We start from the raw sequence: 27,931 nt of genomic DNA on the forward strand, positions 1-27,931 counted from the left end.
TACCAGTCTCACAACCTCGCGGGGCCCCTCAGACCCACAGGGAGCCCAGGCCAGAGGTTAAGGCAGGAACTACTGACGTCATGTAAACGTGACGTCATCAGCGCTGACGCAGTCTCACAGGAGGGGCTTCTCAGCTCACCTGAACGCGGTCAGCTCCTCGGAGCAGCGAGTTGGCCACCTCGCGGACTGCCCCGAGGGTCTGAATACTCAGAGCCGCAAGAACTGAAGCACTGAAGCTGCTGAGGAGCTGAGGAGCCGCCACCTCCTTCCTTGGCCCTTACCCACGTCCTCTCTAGGGCCCAGACGCGGTCCAGGCGGCAGCGCGCTCACGAGCCTGCCGCTGGTGGCGGTCACGCGCACGCACGCTTGTGCGCACGTTCCCTGAGAACCCGGAAGTGCGAGGGAGAGCAGAGCCACGTGGGTGGAGCTGGATCGCAGCTCGCATGGGGGAGTCTATCCCGCTGGCCGCCCCGGTCCCGGTGGAACAGGCTGTGCTGGAGACATTCTTCTCTCACCTGGGTATCTTCTCATACGACAAGGCCAAGGACAATGTGGAGAAGGAACGAGAGGCCAACAAGAGCGCGGGGGGCAGCTGGCTGTCGCTGCTGGCGGCCTTGGCCCACCTGGCTGCGGCCGAGAAGGTCTATCACAGCCTCACCTACCTGGGGCAGAAACTAGGTACCTCCGCCCCGCTCCCCCCGTGGCCCTTGAGTTGGAAGGAAAGGGGGTATATTCCCCGGTCGGCAGTGGCTTGGGTTCCCCGTTTCTGTCACTTCTAGTTGCAGGCTCAACTCGGCACTCCCAGATCTCCTCCCACTCTTCCCTTCCTTCCCTCAGCTTCCACAAACCCCGCCCACCGGCCTCCGCTGCGGATAGATTGGCGGATGGGGTGGATGCTCTTTGCAGGCTGTGCCCCAAACTGATGGATGTATCTGTTTTGCCCAGTGCATGGATTGGTGCCATAAATGAGAAGTTAACCAAACTTTATGTCCTCGCTCTTCTAACCAGTGACGCTGCCGCCAGAGGAGCAAAACGTGGCAATACAACCTAGTTAGAGTTAATGAACACGATTGTCTGGCTTCTTAGGGTTAAGCCCCCCCCCCCGCCCCCCCCACAGATGGAGTCCTGCCCTCTTTTCCTAGGCCCTTAATAAATATTTAATGAATGAACAAGTAAATGAATACTGGACAGGGAAGGCAAGAAATATACCTAACACTAGTAAGAGGGGATGAACGGGGAAAATGGTAAACACTCTTATATCATGAAAATAAGATGCAAGAGTAGATTCAATTGATTTTAACTAGTAGAAACAATTAGTATAAGTAGATCAGAAAGAAATAATATATGTGAAAGTCAAGGGCTAGGCATACCAAGTATTACTACTTATAATTACCAATAATAAATATTATGAATCCCAGAGCTTTTACAGTTATTTTAGTACTTTGGCCTATTTGTAGACCCTTTAATTGTCAGAGGCATAGGTTCTGGTATGAATGAAAGACACCTATAAACAGTATAGGACAGAAATGTAAAATTAAGTGCAGATTCCATTTTGATTCCCTTCTACCTCCAGTTTTCTTATATTATCTGAAGGTGCCCATGTATGTACATCTTTCAGTAAACACTCAAGGAGCAAGACTTTCTTGGATCTTCTACCTTAGCTCTTCAAGTAATAACTTATTTAGTATGTTGACTCATTGGCAGAAGCTGGGTAGATAGTTTCACTTCGTGCATTTTTTCTTCCCCTTTTTACAGTGGGACTTCTCACAGATTTGCAGTTGCTGTTGCAGTTATTCCCCTTTCTCCAGATTGGTAAATTGTGTAGGTGCAGTTGTGTGAGTAGGTGACAAAACCCAAACCAGAATACACGCTTTTGAGCGGTTTGTATCCATGATATATAAAAAAATTTGGTAATGTATTATAATTTACATTTATATGTAAATGGGGAGGATTCTGACTGTAAAATTGACGGTGAGTAATTTTCTGGCAGTTTTCATTGTTTTTAGATTCTCCTTCCTCAGGAAGTGGTGACTGACCCAAGTGCCATGATTCTTAATTTTTAAAATCTTATCTATGAGAATTTAATTAAACCTATGAACTTACTCCGCAGAAAAATATACATGTAATACAATTTTGCATATAATCTGAGAAGATTCCTTTGGATTAGTTAAAGCCTATTTATGGACCCCTGTTTTAAAAAATTGCCACTCTACTTTAAGTTGTATGTACCTGGTTTTTAGGTAAACAAAACTGGCTGCCCTGTGTATAAGAACATGTGTAAGACCATCATTGTCTCTGACTTGGGTTCTGTGAAGTGGGCCTTATTATGCAAAGTGATTGGTCCTGCGTGGACCTCACCTTGCATGGATGAGCTTGAGCGCTATGTCTTGAAATGACTCATGGAGCATTTTACATTCTGAAACATGCCCAGACACTTCAGGCTCCCAGATGACCTGTCACTTTTGAGTACATGTTCTAAAAATGGCATGTTTAACTTTAATGCCTCTTAACTTATTCACAAGTATAATAAATGTGTAGGTTCCAGATGTTAAATTTTAACTTTGTAAATATCTGTCAGTTTTTTCGTACTGGAATGGTAGTGATATCAACATGCTTACCATGATTATTGGGTTGACTCTCCATTTTCTTAAAAATTCTTTTTGTGTTGCCATTTGAAACATCCCCATGTTCTTCAACTACTTTCTTACTTAGGACATTTCTATGATTTTCTTTATAAAGCAAAATAGCCTTGGCCGGTTTGGCTTAGAGGTTGGAGTGTGGGCCTGCAGACCAGAGAGTTGCAGGTTCAATTCCTGTCAAGAGCATGTACCTCAGTTGTGGTTCGTCCCTGATAGCCAATCAGTGTGTCTCTCTCACATTGATGTTCCTTTTTCTCTCTTTCCCTCCTACTCTACCTGAGGATAAATGGAAAAATGTCCTTGGGTGAGGATTAAAAATAAATAAATAAAATAAAAATAAATAAAAGTAAAACAAAACGTTTATATATATATTTTTAAACATTTAAAACATGGTTAAAAAACGTCTTTTTTTACCTCACTCTTGTGACTGGTGTTTACTGGAGACCTTAGCAGTGATTCCTGATTGTAGATGTCTTTTAGACAAAGGACAGACCTGACTGGGAGCTTTCTGTTCCTGTCTTGGCTCACTTGTGAAAAACTTTGGGTGGAACCCTTATCTTGGAACCTTCCTTTCCTTTGAGGGGAGAATATCCCTGTTTATGGAAGGATCAGTGACTCAATGCCTGCAGAGGATTTTAGAAAGTCATATTTTTCTCCCCTTTGTTTCATTACTGGAGAGTTTCCTCAACCTCTGGTTGCTGGAATTTAGCGTGGTAGAAGATGACTTGAGAACTGATGTTTAAAAATTATCAGAAGTTGTAGAATAAAATACCTAATTAGATGTTTTACATGCTCCTTTAATATACTTATTAATTGAGCCCTGGCTGATTTGGCTCAGTGATTGGAGCATCGGCCTGGGGACCAAAGAGTTTTGGGTTTGATTCCGGTCAAGGGCACATACCTTGGTTGCAGGTCAGTCCCTGGCCCTGGTCCGGGTTGTGAGGGAGGCAACCAGTTGATGTGTTTCTCTCACATCAATGTTTCTCTCTCTTTCTCCCTCCCTCCCTCCCACTGTGTCTAAAGATACATGGAAAAATATCCTCAGGTGAGGATTTAAAAAAAAAAAGTTAAAAAAAATATATATATGCACTTATTACTTGACATTTCATGTGTGAGATAGGCTGTTGACATCTTGAGAAATAATGAGCATTCATAAATAGAGCCTTCTGGAAATCATATTTTGTAAATTCAAAAAATTATAAAGAGAAAGAATTCTGGTGTCTCTGGAAGGCTAATTCCCATTGTATATTCCTAACCAGGATAGTTCAATAAAATAGGATTGTGCTCCTGAGAGCTGTGAGAAGAGAGACCTGTATAAAGAAATGGCATTGGTGGTTTTTCCCTTCCTTATAAGTGTTACTTTACTTGTTTGCACATTCTAGTGATGTTTATTGATTAGCTTTTAAAGGTATTCTTTGTTTTTATGTTGTGTTTAACTCCTCCAGAAAAAGGTAATCTGATGAAGGAAGGTATACCTTTTTCACCTAGAGTTAATATTTTCTCCAAGGCCATACGGTTTAACACTGGAAGTGAGTATATAGTTGGGTTCACCTAGCTTTGTCAAATAGATAGCTATTCTTCATAAGACTTGAAATTACCAATTTACCATAGAGTTTCAGAATCTCAATTATGTAGTATTGAGAATTTTCTTATTGTCAGTTATAAATGGGAGGGAAAGAGTTTAGCATTATTGAATATGTGCTTTGTTCCAAGTACATTACATACCAAATGTTACTTCATTTTGTCTTCTTAGCAGCTGTTTTAATAATTTTACATTTAAAACAACAACTAAGGTTCAGAGTGGCTAAGTCATTTGCACATCACACAGCTTGTAAATTTGGAAGCTGGGATTTAGAACCAAATTGTCAGACTTTCACAGCTTTTAGGTTTTACATGGTACTCTTATTATCTTCCTAGATCTTGGCAAACAAAGTTCTCATTACTCCATACCATCAATTTATAAAATCTGCAGAGCTAGACTAAATGTAGGCATGGAATGAAGGCAAACCCTCCAGGGTACGGTCCTGTATAGGATGCTGGTGTCAGGGTCAATCCACCTGTACCTATAGGTTTTGCTGCTGTTAGGAGAAATGATGTGAATGTTAGTCAATCTGTTTAAGCAGTATATTGGAGAAAATGTTTTTTAAGTGTTAGTTGTTTGTCTGTGGATTCAATAGTAAATTGGGTGACCATCCTTCTAGATTTGCCCAGACGGATGGGGTTTCCAGCACATGGGACTAAGGGAGGGTTTCCCAAGAAGCAATACTTTCAGTGCTAAAATCTGGAAAGTCATGGATAAACTGGAACAAGGTGGTCATCATAGTAGTAAGGGATATAAGATTCATTTCTTTCCTTTTTTTTTTTTTTTTTAGAAATAAAACACCATAGGTTAAAATAAAAAACAGTGATTTAATATTCACCCCCACCTGCACCCTCAAGAAATGGCATTCTGGGACTTAAACTATTCTTCTGATTTTGAATCCTTCTGTTTTTTCCTCTTACAAAAGAAAAGTTAAAGTAGATTTAAGGTAAAAGAAAACAAAAACCTTGGCCAAGGGTTTATCACTTGTTTTCTTTACGTTTTCACTGCCATGAAACTGTCCATATTTCTGTGTCCTTCAATCCAAATAAATTCATGGCCACTTATAAAATGAAGGGTATAAACTAGGATGTGTTGACTGTCGGTGAAGATTTTATAAGAGTCTCTCTTTGCACTCTAAGTTTAATTGCCTTTGGTGACTTCTGACATTTCACATTCCTAGATTATAGGAAAGATCTGTGTATGTAGTTGCTTATTTCTTTCACATTTTTATTTTTCAGTTACAGTTGACATACAATATTATATTAGTTTCATGTGTATATCCAGTGATTAGACATTATATAATTTACTAAGTGATCATGATGATAAATCTTCCACCCATCTAACATAGTTATTAAATGTCATAGTTATATGTCATAGTTATCTGACATAGATAGTTATTAGAATATTATTGACTATATTTCCTATGCTGTACTTTTATATCCCATGACTATTCTGTAACAATTTGTATTTCTAATTCCCTTCACCTTTTTCACGCATTCCCTCAATCCCCCTCCCCTCTGGCAACTGTCAGAAATGTTCTCTGTATCTATGAGTCTGTTTCTGTTCTGCTTGTTTGTTTAGATTCAGTTTTTGATAGCTGTGTATTTATTGTTCTTTTTTTTTTTAATCTTTTCTTCTTAAAGATGATCCTTTAACATTTTATGTAATACTAGTTTGGTGATGATGAACTCCTTTAGCTTTTTCTTGTCTGGGAAGCCTTTTATATGTCCTCTGATTCTGTATCATAGCTTTGCTGGATAGTGTAGGTTCTGGCTTTGCATCACTTTGAATATTTTTTGCTACTCCCTTCTGGCCTGCAAAGTTTCTGTTGAGAAATCAGCTGATGGTCTTATGGGAGCTCCCTTATAGGTAATTAACTGCTTTTCTCTTACTGCTTTTAAGTTTCTCTCTTTGGCCTGACTGGTGTGGCTCAGCGATTGGGCGTCAACCTGTGCACCAGGAGGTCTCCAGTTTGATTCCAGGTCATGGCACATGCCCAGGCTGTGGGCCAGATCCCCAGTGGGGGGCATGCAGGAGGCAACCACTTGATGTTCTTGCTCATCGATATTTCCCTCTCTCTCTCCCTCTCTCTGTAAAAATCAATTAAAAAAAAGATTGTCTCTTTGTCTATTTTTTTTTTTTTTGATTCCCCACCCAAGGATATTTTTCTATTTATCATCAGATAGAGTGGAAGGGAGGGCGAGAGAGACAGAAAGAAACATCGATGTGATAGGGCCACATTGACTGGTTGTCTCCCGCATGGCCTGACCAGGGCTGGGGACAAACCACAACCAAGGTACGTGGCCTTGACCAGATTCGAACCCGTGATTCATTGGTCTGTGGGTCGACGCTCTAACCACTAAGACAAACCAGCCAGGGCCTCTCTTTGTCTTTTAACCTTGGGCATTTTAATTATGACGTGTTGGTGCGGGTTTCTTTGGGTTCATCTTGTTTGGGATTCTGTACTTTCTGGATTTGTATGTCTATTTCATCATGTTAGGGAAGTTTTCTGTCATTATTTTTACATATGTTTTTCTTTTTTATCTTCACCTGAGGACATTTTTCCATTTTTTGTTCAGATAGAGCGGGAGGGAGAGAGAGGAAGAGAGAGAGAGAGAAACATCGATGTGAAGGGACACATCGAGTGGCTGCCACCCGCATGACCAACCAGGGCCGGGGACAAGCTGCAACCGAGGTACGTGCCCTTAGCGGGAACTGAACCTGGGTCTCTCTGTACCACAGGCCAACACTCCAACCGCTGAGCCAAACCGGCCAGGGCTACATATGTTTTTCTTATTTTTTATTTTTTTATTGAATTTATTGGGGTGATGATGGTTAATAAAATTATATAGGTTTCAGGCATACAATTTTATAATGCATCATCTGTATACTGTATTGTGTGTTCACCACCTTAAGTCAAGCCTCCTTTTATCACCATTTATCCTTACTATACCCTCTTCTACCTCCACCCATCCCCCTTTCCTTCTAGTAATTACCATACTGTTGTTTGTGACTATGAGGATTTTTCTCTCAATCCCTTCACCTTTTTCTTCCAACCCCCTCTGACAGCTCTGTTCTCTACCTATAAGTCTGTTTTTATCTTGTTTGTTAGTTTATTTTGTTCATGAAAATCCACATATGAGTGAAACCATATGGTACTGTGTTTCTGTGACTGGCTTATTTCACCTAACATTATGCTCTCTACATTATGCTCTCTAGGTCCATCTATGCTGTCAAAAAGGATACGACTTCCTTCTTCTTCTTCTTTTTTTTTTTTAATATGGAACGCTTCACGAATTTGCATGACATCCTTGCGCAGGGGCCATGCTAATCTTCTCTGTATCGTTCCAATTTTAGTATATGTGCTGCCGAAGCGAGCACAAGACTTCCTTCTTTTTATGGCCAAGTAGTGTTCCATTGTGTAAATGTACAACAGCTTTTTTATCCACTCATCTACTGATGGACACTTGGGCTGCTTCCAAATCTTGGCTATTGTAAATAATGCTGAAATGAACATAGGGGTGTATATATGCTTTTGAATTAGTGTTTTGGGTTTCTTCAGATATATTCCCTTAGGTCAAATTTTTGGGTCATAAGGCAGTTCTATTTTTAATTTTTTGAAGTAACCCCATATTGTTGTCCACAGTAGCTGTACCAATCAGCTGTACATTCCTACCAATAGAGCACGAGGGTTCCCTTTTCTCTGCATCCTCACCAACACTTGTTTGTTGATTTATTGATGATGATAGCCATTCTGACAGGTGTGAGATGATAGATCATTGTGGTTTTAATTTACATGTTTCTGATGATTGGTGACATTGAGCATCTTTTCATATGTCTATTGGCCATCTGTATGTCCTCTTTGGAGAAGTGTCTATGCAGCTCCTTTGCCTATTTTTTAATTGGATTGTTTGTTTTGTTTGGTGTTGAGTTATATAAGTTCTTTATAAATTTTGAATATTAACTTCTTAGCACATGTATCATTGGCAAATATGTTCTTCTGTTCAGTGGATTTTCATTTTTTTTTTTTTTTTTAATCCTCACCCAAGGACATTTTTTCATTTTTTTGTTCAGATAGAGTGGGAGGGAGAGAGAGGAAGAGAGAGAGAGAGAGAGAGAGAGAGAGATGTGAAAGGGACACATCGAGTGGCTGCCACCTGCACAACCAACCAGGGCCGGGGACACACTGCAACCGAGGTACATGCCCTTAGCGGAAACCGAACCCGGGTCTCTCTGGACTGCAGGCCGACGCTCCAACCGCTGAGCCAAACTGGCCAGGGCATGTGTTTTCATTTTGTTGATGGTTTCCTTTGCTGTGCAAAAACTTTAGTTTAATGTATTACCATTGGTTTAGTTTTTCTTTTGTTTCTCTTGCCTGAAGCAATATATCAGAAAAATATTGCTGTGATAAATGTTCGAGATTTTACTGCCTGCATTTTCTAATAGGGTTTTTATGGTTTCAAGTCTGACATTTAAGTCTTTAATCCATTTTGAGTTTATTCTTGTGCATGGTATAAGAATGTGGTCCAGTTTTACTTTTTTGCACGTATCTGACCAATTTTCCCAACACTATTTATTAGATAGACTATCTTTACCCCATTGTATGTTTTTGCCTCCTTTTATATGTTTTCAGTTTCTTACTCTCTTCTCCTTTTGGTACTCCAATTATGTGAATGTTGGTAAGCTTGATGTTGTCCCAGAGACTCCATATACTATCTTCATTTTTTGGGATTCTTTTTTCTTTTTGCCGTTCTGATTGGGTGTTCTTTGCTTCCTCATATTCCAAATCACTGATTTGCTTCTTGGCATTATCTACTCTACTGTTGATTCCCTTTAAACTATTCTTCATTTCAGTTAGTGTATCATTAATTTCTGACTGGTTCTTTTTTATGGTTTTCATGTCCTTTTTTATGCTGTTGGAGTTCTCACTGAGTTCATTGAGCATCCTTATAACTAGTGTTTTGAACTCTGCATCTAGTAGATTGCTTGTCTCTATTTTGTTTAGTTCTTTTTCTGGAGTTTTGAGCTGTTCTTTCCTTTGGGACATGTTTCTATGTGTTCTCATTTTGGCAGCCTCCCTGTGTTTGCTTCTCTGTGTTAGCTAAAACTGCTACATCTCCCAGGCTTGGCAGAGTGGCCTAATGTAGCAGGTGTCCTGTAGGGTCCAGTGGAACAGCCTCCCTTTTCACTTGACTGGGCACTCCAGGTGCACCTCACCATATGGGCTGTGTACACTGTTCTGTTGTAGTTGAGTCTTGATTGCTGTTGGCACATCAGTGAGAGGGATTAACTCCCAGGCTGATTGCCTGCAAGGACTGGCTGGGACCATTAACCACCATGGAGGATCAGCTGTGTAGGGGTTCACCCCACAGAGTAGGACTTCAGCAGGGCTTTAGTGTCCAGGGAGTTTGTCCCTTGAGTGTGTTTCTTGTGGATGTCATTGGGTGGTGCTTTGTTGTGGTCTGAAGCTATCCACCGGGTGTGCTGGCTCTGGGGCCTCCCAGGAGGTGTACGCTAGGGTACACTTCCGCTGCTTGTGTTCTGCCTGGGGCCACCTGGCATGAGCTACAAAGCAATCTGCAGATGGTTGCTACTTGTGCTGTGCTTGGAGGTGCCCAGGCAAGGCCAAACTGCAAATCAAGGCTGGCCCACTAGTGCTGGGCCTAGGGCCACTTAGTGAGAGGTAGAGGGGACCCTAGGGCCAGATGCTGCTTGTTTGAAGAGATTTTAGGAAAGTTTGAAGCATGAGCCAAGACTAGCCATTTATATGGAAAGCCACTGGAAATAGCTTGGGTGGGCCCACAAATTGGGTGGGGCAGGGTCTCAGGGAATAACTAGGGCAGGGTGAACAGTGATAGCCAGGTTAATGGAGACTCAGCTATGGCACCTGCCTGCCAGATCTGAGTGGGGAGGGTCTCAGAAAAGGACCAGTGGCCTCTGCCCTTTCTTTTGTCTGGGAAAAAGCCGCCTCTCCAGCACTTGTCCAGATGCCAGACAATTCAGTTCCTCCCCATATGTTCCTGGTGCCTTTGGAGCAGCTGCCCTGGTGCTGTTGCTCAGAGCGAGTGAGTCGGTGTAAGTCTGTGCACAGGCCCTTTAAGACTAACTGTCTGGGACTCCAGAAGCCCTTTGTCTCACTCAGCCACAATCCCTAGCTGGTTTTCACAGCCAGAGTTATGGGGACTTATCTTCCTGGGCTGGGGATCCTGTTGTGAAGCTGGGACCACTTGCTCCTCAGGGAGGACCTCTGCAGCCGAGATACCCCTCCTGATTTTGTCTGCCATAGGTGGGTGTGGGACCAGCCTGGTTTGTGTCTCCACCCCTTCTACCAGTCTGGGCTTCTTTATATTCTCAGTTGTAGGACATCAGTTCAGCTGGATTATAGGCTGTTTTGAATGACAGATGTTGTGTGGTTTAGTAGTAATTTTGATGTGCTTATAGGAGGATGCAAGTACTGCATTTGCCTATGTTGCCATCTTGACTGGAAGCTCAGATACATTTAAAAAAATATGTTTTTATTGATTTTTTTAGAGAGAGAGGAAGGGAGAGAGAGATAGAAACATTGGTGTGAGAGAGAAACATCACTGATCGCTGCTTCTTGAAAACACACTAGTGGGGATTGAGCCTGCAACCCAGACATGTGCCCTGACCAGAAATTGAACCAGGACCTCAGTCCATGGGATGACACTCAATCCACTGAGCCACACCAGCTGGGCTCAGATTCATTTCTTAAAACATAAGCTGGTCAATGAACTAAAAACAATTTTATGAAATGTTTCATTCATTAAGATGGTATTTTACAAAAGCCTTGATAAATAATTTTCACTCCTAATTGATATTTTAGAATAGAAATAAATTCACTCATTAAAGCATTGTGTGTTTAAATAGAAAACTTAAAGTGTCACCCATCTCTGAGATTTTAATGTATTTCCTAAGAATTATGGTTGTAAACCTGCCCTATTTCCTTTCATTCTCCTAATGTCTTGCTTCTGACCCTGTAGTGGCTTGCAGAACTGCTTAAGGCAACATCTATGAAGCTGGCTTAATAATTATTAGAAATATAGTTGATTATGTATTAATACAGAAGTAAGAAAATGATGTCTATGCCATTTGATTCTTTTTGACTGATGACAAGGATGCATTTCATCTTATTTTTTGCTGGTTTCCTTTGGAACCCCCTGAGTTACAGCAGCAGTTATTTATAATTGTTTGTTTTGCTCTCAGTGATTCACAATGTGCTGCTTATTGTCAACTTCGTCAAGAGTACTGAGATTTCTTTCTTTCCCCTGAGAGAGTCCAGTAGTCTTGTGTTCTTGTATAAGGGAGATATATGTATATTTTCCCTTTTCTGGTTTGAAAGATAAGATTAAAAGATGAGATTCAAAGGAAAATGCAACTCTAAAGCAGAAATAAAAATTTCTGATTTACCAGGAATAACAAGTGTTTCATAATTGGGTGTTCTCATTTGTTTTAAATATATTTATGTGGAAGGAGGGTTTTTTAGGTCTAGGCTAATTATTTTCTGAAATGAATCTGAATCCTCATTGATGTGGGGTGGGGGAGAATTGGTGCATGGGTAAGGAAATCAAACATATGTACATTGCTACACTAATGAGTGGTACCGCGTGTTCATTTATCTTACTCTTCAGTGAAATTGTCAACAAAATATTTAAATCCCAATCGTAGAAGTCAGAGAATATGGTAGATGAAAACTCACTGAGCTCAGCAGGTTCATATCCTTTCCTTGTGTATGCTGGGAGGTGTTTTGTACTTCTGGTTTCTCTCCCTGATCTGTCATGTGCTTATGTCATTTGCCTACCAGGGGGCCAGTCTTTCTTCAGCAGGAAGGACTCCATCCGCACCATCTATACTTCTCTGCATAACGAGCTGAAGAAAGTGGTGACAGGCCGTGGTGCCCTGGGTGGGACCGCTCCTCACGTGGAAGAACTCCTCTCCCACCTGTCAGAGCAGCTCTGCTTCTTCGTTCAGGCTCGGATGGAGATCGCAGACTTCTATGAGAAGATGTACACCCTCAGCACACAGAAATTCATCAATGCGGAAGAGCTCGTTGGCCTTTTGGACACCATCCTCAAGAAATACAGCTCCAGGTCAGTGTAGGTGAGGAGGAGGGGAGGGACAGATTGTATCAGCCTCTCGATCCTGTGCAGACCCTCAGTGTTTCCCCAACTTCTTATGAAGGTCTATGTTGAAAAGCAAAGGAGACTAGCTGTATTACATTTTGTACATATTAATTAATTGACAGGTATACATTAGGCACCTTCTTTGGCTTAGCTAACACCATCCTGGATGGATACTTCTCTAAGCAATAGTGATAGATCAATAATGAAATAAGCCTTAAAAGATGTATTATAACTGATTTTGGTGCTTATGAAAGAGTTCATACAACAAAAAGAATTGGATATAAAATAATGTGACATTTTAACAAACTGGTGTTTGAATAAGTGCCCCTTCAAAGTGATCGTTTTTGTGAGTTAGCCACTTACTCCTCTCATGTACCTGCTACTTACATGTGTTAGAAACTCCTGCAAAATTGCTTTTGTCACCTGTGGCCTAGTTTTGGTTTTGTTATAAATTTTCTCATAGTGGAGGCTAGCATGTGTGCGTCTGAGGAGGGCATACTTAAGGGTTTTTTTGTTCTTTTTTTGCTAGTCACAAAATTATTTGTAGCCAATTTAATTTTTTAAAAAATGTTGATTGACTGGAAAACTTTTCTTTGAAGGAAATTGCTACTTATAAAGAAATGAGACTAGTTGTAATGTATTGCTTACTGCCTGACCCAAAGAGGAATACCCAGAGAATTTGAGAAGCATTGTGAACATCATTGATGTGAATGACAGTTATATTCCATGGAGCCTGGCCCAGTGCCTTGCACATAGTAGGTGCTCAGTAATTTTATAATGGACTAAGTGGAAAGTGATTACTTTGAAGGATCCCACTCTTTTGGATATATAAGTTCATACATGTTTGCTTGAAAGAGAAAGGTAGATATGTTATTTTATATTCCCAAATGAAGGATAATACTCATCTGATTAATGGACTGGGAAAAGAGGCAAAATAGGGGGATTAAAAGAGACTTCATAGAGGAGGTCGAATCAGAGATGACTTTTCAGGGCAGGTAGATTTTGAAAACAAAGGTAGGAAAGAAGGGAGCAGAGGCTTTGAGATGAGGAGGTGATTTCAGAATATTGAAAGGCCTGAGTTTTGGTAGCGCCTGGTCTCTCCCTGAAATACCCCTGTCCTAGCTGTCTACTCATCATGTACGTCTCAGTTCAGATGTCAGAGAAGCCTTCTCTCCTTGTCCTACCCTTAGTCACTGTTCTGTTCCCCTGATTTATTTTCTTCACATTCCTTATCATAGCCATCTGAAATTACTGTTATTTGCTCAGAGTGTTTTTTCTTTTCTCACAATTAGAATGTGAACTCCATGGCAGCTTCTGTGTCTTCAGCACCTTGAACGGAGCCTAGCACATAGTAGGTGCTCAGCAGGTGTTTGTTGAGTGAACTGATGCATAGTTGGTAAATAGTAGGGAACCATGAAAGGTTTTTGAAGACGGGAGGGTCGTGTTCTCATCTTTATCTTAAAGTAATTACTATGGCACTGGTGTGTAGAATGGGATGGGATGGTGAAGGGAATGGCTACAGGAGGGAAGGTTAGTTTAGTAGGCTGATATGGTGATCTGATCAGTGATAGGGCCTCATAGTTGCAAGACAGTGGAAAAACAGATGAGGACAAGAAAAGTCTGTAAGTCTTGGCAACAGGATGGTGGGAGTAATGAGAAGTTTATGTCAAAGGTGATTCAGAGATTTTGCACCTTAAGGGATAATATCATTTTCCGGATTGCCTGGCCAGTGTGGCTCAGTGGTTGAGCATTGACCCATGCACCAAGAGGTCACCAGTTCAATTCCTGGTCAGGGCACACGCCCAGGTTATGGGCCTGATCCCCAGTGTGGGGCATGCAGGAGGCAGTCAATCGATGTTCTCTCTCTTCTCCCTCTCCCTTCCTCTCTCTCTAAAATCAATAAAGAAAAAAAAAGAATTAATATGATTTACAGGATTGAGAAGTCAAGAGGGGCTGGCTTAGAAGGAGGGTAGTGAGCAAAATTTAGAGCAAGTTGAGCTTGAGTTGCTAGCAGATTTTCAAGAGGAGATTCACCAGACAGTTGGAAATGGGGATCTAGAGCTCAGATGAAAAACCAGAAACAGGGAAAACAGTTGGAGGTCATCTGTATAGACAAGTAGACTGACCTTGGTTTTTGGTTTCAAAACTAACAGGTCAATGTTTCTGTAATACAGCAGCAATTAACTTTTAAGCTTGCAGGGAAAATGGGGGAAAGATTATTGTATAGCTATTTTGAAGGAAACTAGCACATGTTGAGCCACTACTGTATGCCGGGCACACTGTGTAAGACCCTTTTATATGACATCTGCTTTTAGGTATAGATGTAGATAGTTCTCCTTTTATGGAGTCTCAGAAGCTAAGCATGCCCAGGGTCATGCAACTTACCTTTGAACTGCTTCTCTTTGACCCCAGAGCCCCTATTCTGTATGCATTATTGCTTGTATCAAATAGTGAGATGCTTTTACCCAGTCCAGGTAAATAATTTATCTCTGTTGATCATTTTGCCAGTCAATAAATAGGATCAATTTTTATTTATTGAATAAATAATAAGACAAAGTAAGACTATGAATAGTCTTCTGTCATAGTAAGATGGAAAACATTGTAAGCACTTACTATACATTCCCCTGCAAGGAATAAGAGTTGTATCCTGCCTAAAATCATGTAATGTGCATATTCTCTCTGGGCACAAGATAGTTTGGTTGCCTTGCTGGAGTGGCTCAGTTGAGTGTTGTCCTGTGCACCGAAAGGTTGCCAGTTTGATTCCCAGTCAGGGCACATACCTAGGTTATGGGTTTGATCCCCAGTAGGGGCACGTACGAAAGGCAACTGATCGATGTTTCTCTCTCACATCAATGTCTCTCTCTATCTCTCCTTCCCTCCTACCTCTCTTTAGGTATCTTGGGTGAAGATTAAAAAAAATTGTTTGGTTAATATTATGTTCTTATTCTTTTTTTATAAAGTTTTTCCTAATTATTTTTTTATATTTTTGTTGGTTTTCTTGTTTTTAAATTAATTTATTTTTGATACAGATGTCCCCCCTCCCCATTGACACCTTCCTCCCGATCCTGCCCTCCTCCCCTCATCTACTTTTTTATTTTGAAAAATTTAATCCTACAGAAAAGTTTCAAGAACAGTATAATGTACACAGAGTTATGATATGACCAATAGCCCACTCCTGGGTATATATGCCCAATGAAAAATGCAAAATGAAAATATAGGTACACACATAAAAACTCTTACAGGAATGTTCAAAGCAACATTATTGGTAATAGGCAAAAGGTGAAAATAACCCAAATATCCATCAACTGATGGGTGAATGGATAAATAAATGTGGTATATTCGTACAGTGGGATATTATTCAGCACATGAAAGGACTGAAGTACTGAAAAATGCTATAATGTGGATGAACCTTATAAAATTATGCTACATGAAGGAAGCCAGTCACAAAAGATCACATATTGTATCATTCTGTTTATATGAAGTGCCCAGAATAGGCAAAGTCATAGACATGGAAAGTAGATTACAAATTCATAGACACAGAAAATGGTTACCAGGGCTGGAGGGTGGGGAGGGAGACTGGGGAGTGACTGCTAATGCATATGTGGTTTTTTTGGAGGGGGTCATGAGACTGTTCTAAAATTAGATAGTGGTGATGGTTATACAACTCTGAATGTATTAAAATCACTGAATTTTATACTTTAAGAGAGTGTATGTTACGTTATATAAATTAAATACCAGTAAAACTGTTACTAAAAAAAATTGTACAATGTACACATATTCTTTACCTAGAGTCACTGTTATTAAAATTTTACCACACTTTATTTCTCTCAGTATATAATTTTATTTTCCTGAGTTATGTAGAAGTCAAATGCAAACATCATAACATTGCACTCCTAAATACTCAGTTGGATCTTCTAAGAACCATACAAAACTGTAACGTAGTTTTCATACGGAAAATTTAATGCTGATTTTCTACCATCATCTAACATATAATCCATATTCAGATTTCCTCAGTTGTCCCAAAAATATCCTCTGTAGTTGTTATTTATGAACTTATGATATATTCTGAATTTTCTTTGTATTTATTTTAATTGGTAATACATTAACATGGCTCAAAATTTATCAAGTGCAAAAGAATACATAGTGAAAAGTCTACCTGCTGCCCTGTCCTTTAGCTACTTAATTCCCTTCCTAAGAAGCAATGAATGTTAGCAAGTTCTTCCAGTCATGGGGACAGTTAGTCTCTGCATACAAATATACACATTGTCTTTTTTAAAATAGATTTTACAAGCGTACAAGTTTTATGTTTATAATTATATTTCTCAAATCTGGTAAGTGTATATATATATATATATTTTTTTTTTTTTTTTTTGACATTTTTCATTTATCTTCAGATAGAACAGGAGGGATAAAGGGAGGAAGAGAGAGAAACATCGATGTGAGAGAGACACATTGAGTGGTCGCCACCCACATAACCCCATCCGGGGCTGGGGACAAACTGCAACCGAGGTACGTGCTCAGCGGGAACCGAGCCTGGGTCTCTCTGGTTTGCGGGCCGATGCTCCAAATGCTGAGCCAAACCAACAAGGGCAGTATATATATTTTTAATTAAAGTAATTGTTTGAAAACCAAAAACTAAAGTACATTTGGAGATATGATCGTTAAGGGGGAAGAGATGTCATGTGGTGATTGCTAAATGCTAATGTGAAAGTGGTTGCTGACCCATCTCAGAAGCTTAAGAAAATAATCATACCTGGGCCCCTCCTCTTTTTCCCTAAGAGGGTAAAATTTGGTGGTTCTGGAGTGGGTGTCCAGAAATGTGTATGTTTTAAAAGTTTTCTATGATACTGATACATAGTATGCATGAAAAAAATGGTTTGGGAAAATGGGAGAAAGATACCAACACTAGGATACACTGAGTATTGAACCTTACAGATGTGTGTGTGCATGTATGTGTAGATGTGTCTCTTTGGAATGATTACTACGATTTCACTGTTTTCGTTTCTATTTTATTAGATTGGTGATCTAGCTATCATTTTTGGAGCTTCTTTGAAACATCCCACTTCCCAGAGGCTTGTGAATCTCTCCCATTTCCTGCAAAAGCCTGGATTGCCTTCTTGAAACTCTTAGGGCAGTGCTTGGCTGTGCCCATCAGCCCTCTGGTTGGATGCTGATGGAATCCGATGGAGCTGGGTTGCAATACCACATATGGTCAACGCGTGTTTTCACCTGCAGTCTCCATCTTCCATCCATGCTACCTTTCTCTGGTCACTGGGGATTACTGATTACAGACACCTCCTAGCCTGAAAATGATCTAAATGAGAGGCTGTGGGTTCATTTGAACAACATAAATTCCTTAGTTAAGAAATTCTGAAAAGGTGGAATTCTATATAATATATTGATTTTCTTTGGGAAGAGGGATTATTCTAGGTATAAAGGGACATGATTCGTCCTTTGCTGGGTTAACATCCTTTTTTCTGCAGACTTTTTGATTTGGCTTCTGTGCCACACCAAGCACATTTCTTTCATGGTCCCAGTGTTCTAGAGAGGTAATTCATATTTTGCTATTCTGTTGTATTGAATGAGTTAATCCTTTTCCCAAAGGACCCAATTTGTCTTTCAGGGAATGCTTATTTGCCCCAGTATATCTGATCCATGTCAGAGCACTTATAAAAGAAATTGTGTGAATTCTTTATCTTTTAAACCATGGAATGCTTTTGTATTAAAAAATTAACAAGCGTGATATGTAGCATGGAGTCTAAACCTCTGGTCCTGATTGGAGATGTAGATCTTGTGTGAGTTATTGCAGTGTCCAGTCTGCTTTCAAAGATGAATGGAAAACATGTTTGGCTTTTTCTCTCTGTAAGCCATTTGTCTTCGGGGTAGAAAGGTGTTAAAGGTTTCGTCTTTTAGTAAACTTATTACATTATTGTACAAATACAAATCCTTGTTTAAGAATCACAGTCATTTATGATGCTGCACTTCAAATTGAATAATTAACATTATTTATGTAAGGGTTTTTGTGTGCCTTGAAGAAGAAAAAACATGAATTTAACTTGTTTAGGACCAGAGTATCTACTATTCCTTGAATACTCTTGAGGAGAGGTAGAACTGGGTTTCTTTCCAAAGAAACATCCTTTTGAGTCTGTAGAATTCGTTTTGATTTTATTTACCTGTTTTATATGGTGAACATAAAAGAAAATTCTGGCTAATTTTTTTTGTTTCTGTGGTTAAAACAAAATTGGAAGATAAATTTAATGCAAATTAATATTTATTCTCCTAAATTAAGAATATAGTTTTAAGAAATTATACTTTTAAAGCAGTCAGCAATTATTTATGCATTCTAGAGAGCTTTTTAAAATCCCTCTGTTATGGGTCTAATACACTGCTCAGTGATTTTTAGTCTTTAATCATAAATATAGCTAGAATTTAAATAATGGGGTTTTTTTAGTTACATAAAATTTCTGTTTTCACCCTGGCTGGTTTGGCTAGTGGTTAGAGCATTGGCCCTCGACCCAAAGAGTCAAGGGTTTGATTCTGGTCAAGGGCACATGCCTTGGTTGCAATTTGATCCCTGGCCTTGGTTGGGCTTGTGCAGGAGAAAACCAATCTATGTGTGTCTCTCATGTGGATGTTTTTCTCTCTCCCTACCTCTTTCTCCCTCCCACTCTATCTGAAGATGAATGGAAAAATAGCCTCAGGTGAGGAATAAAAAATTCTGTTTGCATTTTTTATTTGAATGCTTCAAATGGAAGAATTCTCACCAAAGACAGAATTATGATTTGTTTAGGTCTTATGCCTATTATTTCTTCAGAAAAAAGATTTATGATGATAAGACTGTTAATGAAACAGTTGTGTGTATAGTTCAACAGGGTTAATGATTGCTCACTGAAAATTTCCTAAGCAAAACCAACAACAGTGCAATTTCTGTGAGATGCATTCTGCTTGAAGCATTTGACATGCCTGCATCTGAACAGTGCAGACAGAAGGCCTTTCATGATCTTGCCCCAGCCTACCTTTTCAAATTCATCTAAGGTCCATCAAATTGCAGCCAAATTCTTAGTAAAAAGGAAGAGAGGCCTCAGAGAAATCTTTCCCCATTTCCTACCTTGGTTCATACTGTTTATTTTGCTTAGAATGTCCTTGAATTAGTAGAGGAGGAAAACTGTCTGTTTTTCCCTACTCTTCTAAGTTCTCAGCTGGGGTCCCGTTCACAAAAGACGGCTTAATAAGAGAAAAGCATACAAAGATGTTTCATGTAAATTTTACATGACTGGGAAGCCTTCATAAGAAATGAAGATCCAAAGAAGCCGTTAAACCTTTTTTATACTAGATTTGATGAAGAGTGGAGAGTCATGGAAAAATGTACTAGGATGAAAAAGGGCTGGAGCTAAGTGTAGTAAACTGAGGGAAACAGCAAGGCCTGTTCGTTCAGCTTCCTCTCGGTGTCCCTTAGTCTTTGGAGACAGGGATGCCCCTTCATTCAGGGTATGGGGATGGCACCTTTCACTTGAGCATTTTGTGACCCAATTCAGGGGAGGGTCAGAAAGCCCTTCCTGTACATGTGGTTTCTTAAATTCCTTCATTTTAATATACTCAGTTTAGAAATTACTAAAATTTTGCTTACCTTGGTTCAGTCATCAATTTAAATGGAAACTAGCGAAGAAATCAAAAGAAGGCTGAGACTAGGAAGGGCAGCATTGGGAGAATTAGGAAGATCACCAAGAGCAAAGCTGTGTCATTAGAGACCAAGGCCAAGATCATCCACACCCTCACATTCCCAGTTACTATGTACCGATGTACAAGTTGGATAATGAAGAAGGCTGGAAGAGGGAAAAAAATAATTCATTTGAAATATGGTGTTGGAGGAGAGCTCTACAGAAACCCTGGACCGCCAGAAGGACTAACTAGTACGTCTTAGAGCAAAGGAAGCCTGGCACTTTACAGGAGGCAAAAATGACAAAATGGAAGCGGTCCTACTATAGGTCACGAGAGGGCAGGGTTCTTTGGAAAAGACAATAATGCTGAGAAAAATAGAAGGCAGGGGGAAAAGAGAAAGACCAATTATGAGATGGACTGACTTTGAGATAGGCATGAGCTACAGGAGCTAAGCAGGGCCACTGTGGACAGGACATCATGGGCATTACTCATCATAGGGTCTCCAGGAATCGGAGCTGACTCAACAGCATGTACTATGTTTTGGAGTAGCATGTTCTGAATCCCATCACACTGTTCTACCATGTATCATTTAGCTATTGCCACAGTCATTCTATATAACCATCACCCCAAAATTCACACTTACAGGTTGGCAGGTCTATTTTGAGAGTTGCTCACCTGGGCTAATCTTAGCTAGGTAGCTTAACACTGTTGGTCCCTCTAGGCTGGGCTTATTGCTGTGAGCTCTGGACTCGGGCTCCACAGCGTTCTTTCTGAGCCCAAGGTCAGGGGGGAAGCAGCTAGTCAGTGGCCATAGCCAAAGTACAAAAGAGCAAGCCCAGCCAAACTCGTTTTAAGCCTTTGCTTTGCATCAGATCTGTTAACATCCCTTTGGCCAAAGTAAGTCACATGGCCCAGTCCATCGTGGGAAAACACATTCCTCATGTGGGAGAAGCTCTGGAGTCACATGGCAAAAGGTGTGGAATCAGCAGTGATTACGGATTCGGACCAGAAATGTAAATGTAAGCCCTCACTTTCACATAGCTAAATCCCACCTGCTTTTTTTTTTTTTTTTAATGGATCCTGCTTTTTCTTTAAGCTTTATGGCTCAATTCAAATCCTGTCTTCTCAATGGCCTCCTCAAACTTTCTACCAAAGGAATTGCCCCTTCTTCCAAACATTTTATTTTTTACCCTTCATTAGGGAGGTCTTACTTTCTATTTGTATCCATTATAAATACCTCCTAGCATAGGAGGTCCTGCAGGGCGAACTTCTGGCTAATTCATCTAAAAACTAGTAAACTAATTGTTTTAAACGAGAGGATAATACAGATTTTGTAATTGTGGTAAAATACACATAACATAAAACTTACAATTTTAACCATTTTTAAATGTACAGTTTTGTGGCATTGAGTACATCCACATTGTTGTGCTACAGATTTCTTTTTTTTTTTTTTTATCCTCACCAGAGGACATTTTTCCATTTTTTTGTTCAGGTAGAGTGGGAGGGAGAGAGAGGAACAGAGAGAGAGAGAAACATCGATGTGAAAGGAACACATCGAGTGGCTGCCACCCGCACGACCAACCAGGACCGGGGACAAACTGCAACCGAGGCACGCGCCCTTAGCGGGAACCGAACCCGGGTCTCTCAGGACCGCAGGCCTACGCTCTAACCGCTGAGCCAAACCGGCCAGGGCTACAGATTTCTTTTTAATTGGGTTTCTGACTCTTCACATGCATGGAACCTGCATACTTCTTTTGGAAGGAACCCCTTGATGGTTTATAAAGGAAGGAATGCATTTGTGCATGTGTACTTTCTCTTTTTCTGGCTCTTAAATTTTTCTTTTTTTTTTTAAAGGCATAGTATTTTTCTTTTAGTTTTTTTTCTATTATGGCTTTAAGAAAATTGAGAGAGAGAGAGAAAGAAAGAAACATTGATTTGTTGTTTTACTTATTTATGCATTTACTGGTTGATTCTTGTATGTGCTCAGACCAGGGATCGAACCTACAATCTTGGTGTATCGGGATGACGCTCTAACCAACTGAGTACCTGGCCGGTTTTTTTTTAAATGGATTTTTACAAAGCAGACGTTCTCTGCAAATAGTTATCAGTTTGTTCTGTATTCAGACTTGTTCAAGCTTGTTGCCATAGCTGAGGTGTATATTTTTGGATTACAACAATTTAATGGCTCCCCTGTAGCAGTGATTTTCAAGCGGTGTGCTGCAAGAATTTTTTAAAACGTGCAATACCTGACTATTTAAGGGGCACTGACCTCTTTTCCCTTAGACTGTCAAATAAAAATATGATAACAACCAACACAACAATAGCCATTTGGTATGAATGAATCAAAATTATATTCTACCTTTTTTTTTGGTTAGATTGGAAAAAAAATTTTTGGGGTGTGCCACAGAATTTTAGTAATTAGTTAATGTGTGCCTTGAGATGAAAAAGGTTGACAGTTGCTGCCCTATAGTTAAGTTGTGAATAGACATGAGGCACACAGCAGAGTGGAATTGGGGAAATGATATATCGTAATGCTAATCTCAAAGTCTTGGCAGAATAATTTTAACATGTATTTTTAGCTTTAAGAATGAAAAATAGCTTCAACATTCACATTTGTCCTAGTAAATATTGAGCATTTGAGCACTTTTAGTATATATTTATGGAAGAGCTTGTTCAGAATTCTTTCTGAAGGTTTGCAAGAGAATTCATGTTCTTTCAAGGAGAATGTTGGGTATAGATGATTTCCAACTGGAAGAACAAAAATAACAGTATTGTTATTAGTGGTAGAATTTTCTCCAATTTCATACCATTTTCTGTTATTAACAGTCTTACTGTGTTTATAATTCCTTAGTAAATTTTCCTGATCCACGATTATAGAATCTTGTGATACTTAATGCTCATTAAGTATTAAGGGGCCTTAGCCTTTAGGCCAAGGGACTAGGAGCATTTCTTACAATTCAGAGATTTTGAGATATGTTAGTGTGTGTGTGTGTGTTAGACTTTCTTAATGTTTATTCAGAAGCATGTAATGTTTGAATAGTCCAAACTAGTTAATTAAGCACATGAGCTAGAGGATTTGAGATGTTTTATCTTTCTGATTTTCTGAGTATATAAATTACTAGACTAGCCCCTCCACCCATGTTTTAGCTTCCTTATCTTAAGGGTAAAATGCAAGTAATAGAAAAAAACAGTATGTTGTTGTCATCGATGTGAATAATTACATCCTGTTGATCATACGATAATCAGTTCCTGTCTTATAATGTCCAACCTAGTATGAGCTGTCTTAATCATAATCCCTTTAATTAGTGTTTAAATACATTTTTAAAAACTCTAGGTGTACTTGTGATTTTTTTCCTAACTGTTTAATATATAACGAGCATTTTCCCTTTCAACTGGGGCCAAAACTGAGCTGTGAGAGAAGCTTCTGTCTTGTTGACAGTGGAGCAGTGAAATCTCAAGGGCTCAGGCCTGTAAAGTGTCTCCTGTGCTGCCTCTGCATAAGACTGCTCAGTAAATGCTACATCTTGCCCGCACCTTTCAAACTGGGTCACTGGCTAAGATGATTCCTGCAACTTTTGCAGATGCTTTGGGTATTTAAGAAGCGTGTAAGGGCTTGATGTAGGTTCCTTGAGAAGGTGGGTGCACCGGGCCAGGCAGACATTGAACCTCCCTGGGCATTTCTCAAAAGAAAAGACAGCAAGAAACTCTGCGTGGTCCATACGGAGAGGAGTCTCCTTAACCATTTGATTCCATTGTCACAGAACTTCACTTAGATCATAAGCAGCAGGTAGAATTAATGAGGCAGGAACTAGGATTCACATCTTAACATAGCACATACACTGAATCTCCACTATGTGCCATGTGCTGTAGAGATAAAGGCGTGAAAGAGGTAGGCAGGTTTACTTCCCCTCAGCGAGGAGCTCAAAGCAAGGGAACCAGTTTGTCTGATAAAGTAAACCTTTTAAAATATATGCTTTTATTGATATTTTAGAGAGAGGGGAAGGGAGAGAGAAATAGAAACATCGATGTGAGAGAGAAACATCGATGGGCCGCCTCCCGCACGCCCTCCCACTGGGGATGAGCCCACAACCCGGCATGTGCCCTGACCAGAAATTGAACCAGGACCTCTCAGTCCATGGGAGGACGCTCAATCCACTGAGCCTCACCTACTGGGCTGTCTGATAAAATATATGATTAAGCTACTAAAGAAGAAGACAGGTATAAAGAAACTAGAGGATATAATTGGGGATCCTGACCTAGGCTGGTGGTAGAGATTTCTAAGGAGGTGACCCTGAAGAGGAGACCTGAAGCATAGAAGGCAGTATTGATGAAAAAGGGTCACCTCAGGGTTTTGTACTTGCCCTTCCCCCTCTGCCTGGAACGGAGGATACTGTCATGTTCTGCCCCCTTCCCCTCAATATTGTTACTACAAGTAAAGTAGAATGTGTTTTACAAACAGCAGGTAGCAATTTCTGAGTCATAAAATTAATTTAGTGACCAGGAATCCAATTAGGATTTATATATATTATTAAATATGAAGAGTACATTGGACATAGTACAGTTGGCCCTTGTTTATCGTGGTTAATCAGTTCCAGACTCTACCGTGATAAGTGAATTTCCACGAAGTAGAATTCTTTCTTTATACACAATCAGTCGTCCCTCGCCACGGCCACTTTGTGCTTCGACTTCCGCGGCATCACTCTATCATGGTTTATACTATATTTGAAAAAACCACGAGGGAGTGAAGCCGCGAAAGTCGAAGCACGAAGTGGCGAGGGATGACTGTAAGGGTAAACAAGTTAAAAAAAACCCTTTTATTTGTGTGTGTGTGTGTGTGTGTGTGTGTGGTGTACTTAGTCACAATGTAAAGCGTACTTCTAACTGTAGGTCACGGTCAAAATGAATCACACTACTACCTTGGCTATCTTTGTGATATCATTGCATTTCTAATTATTTATTTAATGTCCACAGAAAGTGAAAAGAATGGGAATATGGCTCATATTAAGAAGGGACCAGATTATTTAAGCCTTTTTAAGGATTTTAGATTCTACCCTGAGATAAATGGAAAATTATTGAACTGTTAGATCATTTTTGTTTAGCTACCATTTTGTTTTAACCATGATTAAATATAAAGGGAATTTGGGAACTAGGATTGAATAAGGGCTTTCTGGTAAATGTTCTATTCCTTTAACAAACATTTTTTGATTATATACAGTGTTTCAGGTATAGGTTTATAGTCTGTACTCTTACCTGAAACACAGATTTAATAATAATTTATGGAGTCACTATGAACGTTAAGTTTAGCATGTTATATATACACTCCAGTGATGATTTAGTGACCTTTCTATTACTCCCACCTCTTTAGGACCACACCCTGAAAGGAAGATGCCTTGTTTTGATGATAATGTGAGTCACACAATCACCAGAATTAGTTAAATAGGTTAAGAAAGAATTATAGCTCATTTAATCTCCCTACATTTGGAAAGAAGTTGGCTACCACTCTTGCTCTCTCTTTTTTTAAGTGTCAGGCTATTGCCATAGGAGATTATGATGCAGATATAATTCTGAAATGGTGAAGTTATGTCAGAATTATTTTTTAAAAATATATTTTTATTGATTTTTTGGAGAGAAAGGAAGGGAGAGGGGAAAAGAGAAGGAGAATCATCAATCCGCTGCCTCCTGCATGCCCCCTACTGGGGATCAAGCCCACAACCCGGGCATGTGCCCTGACAGGGAATCGAACTGGTGACCACTTAGTGCATGGGACAAACTCAACCACTGAGCCACACTGGCCAGGTTTTTAAATAAGTCAACATTCCATTTTTCCTTCCCCTGCCCCCAGATGTAATATTATTTGTCTGACCACATTTTTTTTTGAGGGTAGAAAATGTCAACATGGAGTAATATTCCCATTTACTCTATTCATTTTTCTTCCCACTTCAGATTTCACCACCCAATCCTCAGCCCTTTGGAAAGCAGTTTCCAGTTGGAAGTCGACGTCCTGAGTCACCTCCTGAAGGCTCAGGCTCAGGTCTCAGAGTGGAAGTTCCTGCCATCCCTGGTCAACTTGCACAGTGCGCACACCAAGCTGCAGACCTGGGGCCAGATCTTCGAGAAGCAGCGGGAGACCAAGAAACATCTGTTTGGAGGGCAGTCTCAGAAGGCCGTTCAGCCCCCGCACCTTTTCCTTTGGCTGATGAAACTCAAAAACATGCTTCTTGCCAAATTTAGCTTTTACTTTCACGAGGCACTGAGCCGACAAACGACTGCTTCAGAAATGAAAACATTGACTGCAAAAGCCAACCCAGACCTGTTTGGAAAGATTTCCAGCTTCATCAGGAAATACGACGCTGCCAATGTGTCTTTAATCTTTGACAACCGAGGGTCTGAGAGCTTCCAGGGTCATGGCTATCACCACCCCCACTCCTACAGAGAGGCACCGAAGGGTGTGGACCAGTATCCCGCTGTGGTGTCTCTGCCCAGCGACAGGCCTGTCATGCACTGGCCCAATGTCATTATGATCATGACGGACCGCACGTCCGACCTGAACAGCTTGGAGAAAGTGGTTCACTTCTATGATGACAAAGTTCAGAGCACCTACTTCCTAACCCGCCCAGAACCTCACTTCACCATTGTCGTCATTTTTGAGTCAAAGAAATCCGAAAGAGACTCCCACTTTATTTCCTTTCTCAATGAGCTCTCACTTGCCCTTAAGAACCCCAAGGTTTTTGCAAGTCTGAAACCTGGATCCAAAGGTTAGCAGATGATTTGTGCAAAAGGTTTTCAAGATAAGAAATGGTGTCTGTAAGTGCTCTAATGATCTATGATGGTCTGTGGTTAGAGTTTCGATCCATTCATGCTTCTTTCAGAGCTGAATTAAAGACAAATCCTTCCTAATCATGTTGCACACTTTATATGCAATTAAGGCCAATTAAATAAAGTATCCAAAGAGTAATCTAGGCTACTGTGTATCTCCATGGTAGAGCAAAGTACTCTTAGTATTTTCTCGTATTTTCCTGTACTTCCTGTAGACTGAATATTTATTGGCCTTTGATGTTCCTTTCCAGATGTTTTATATTCTAAACATTGTATTCTAATGCCATTCCCAATGCTCTCTCCCTTCCCCTCCTACCTGGATGAGTAACGGGGATAAGATATTAAATGGCCTTTTTAGAATTAAGGACTATATGTTTCCTATCTCATAAACTAGCCAATTAACATGAAGTTATTAGTTTTATGATTCTGATCTACAAATGAATATTTTTGATGCCAAAATTAGAGTCTTGGTGAGAGACTTCTACCAGTTATAAAAGTGAAGGTCCACCAGAGTAGTAGGCACATCAGGTCTCAACAGTTCAGAAGACACTATGGCAACTTAAATAGCCAAAGGTTCTTTTGGGGTGATCTACACACCTAACTGCATTTATTTGTAACCTTATGAAGTTTGAATTTTCACTCTGTTTTGAAGTCAGTATAAATCATTATGTGGGATTTCTTCCCTCCTCAGCATATTATCTGCTTGGCTTTCTGTTTATCACCTTTCTGCTGAAATGTATGTTCATGTTTGGCTCCACCCCTGCAGTCTTGGTTTTTCAGCCACTCCGAGACGTTCATGTGACTTACCCTACTTTTATAAAATCAAAATGGAATCACTGCATTTGTTAAAAATTAATTGTGCATTCAAGAGACCTCTTCATGGTTGAATAAGCAACTCAGTACTTAAGTGCATCTGAACTTGGGATTCATGCCTATCTCCTCCAAATACTTTTAGAAGCAGTGCTACATCTTAACACATGCTGCCTTAACCCTTTTCTTCAGTAGGTGTTCAGGTGGAAGAAGGCACCATGGAGCTGTGGCGACCTTCACTTTCAGCTTACTGATTCAGAATAAGAATAAGCCAGAAAAAGTAA

General features: G+C 40.1%; 1 protein-coding gene and 1 non-coding gene across 2 annotated transcripts; one reads left to right on the forward strand and one right to left on the reverse strand.

The window, feature by feature from the left end:
- The first annotated feature begins 389 nt into the window (after positions 1-389).
- On the forward strand, positions 390-27,931 carry CUNH12orf66 (chromosome unknown C12orf66 homolog). Its single transcript, XM_036251911.1, has 3 exons — positions 390-678; positions 12,044-12,329; positions 25,965-27,931. The coding sequence occupies exons 1-3, from the start codon at positions 444-446 to the stop codon at positions 26,779-26,781; spliced, it is 1,338 nt and encodes a 445-aa protein (XP_036107804.1). The 5' UTR covers positions 390-443; the 3' UTR covers positions 26,782-27,931.
- LOC118624758 lies at positions 7,496-7,602 on the reverse strand. Its single transcript, XR_004958430.1, has one exon. It is a non-coding gene; the product is annotated as a U6 spliceosomal RNA (small nuclear RNA).

Source organism: Molossus molossus, unplaced genomic scaffold (genome assembly GCF_014108415.1).
Source record: "Molossus molossus isolate mMolMol1 unplaced genomic scaffold, mMolMol1.p scaffold_m16_p_10, whole genome shotgun sequence".
Classification (NCBI taxonomy): Eukaryota; Metazoa; Chordata; class Mammalia; order Chiroptera; family Molossidae; genus Molossus; species Molossus molossus.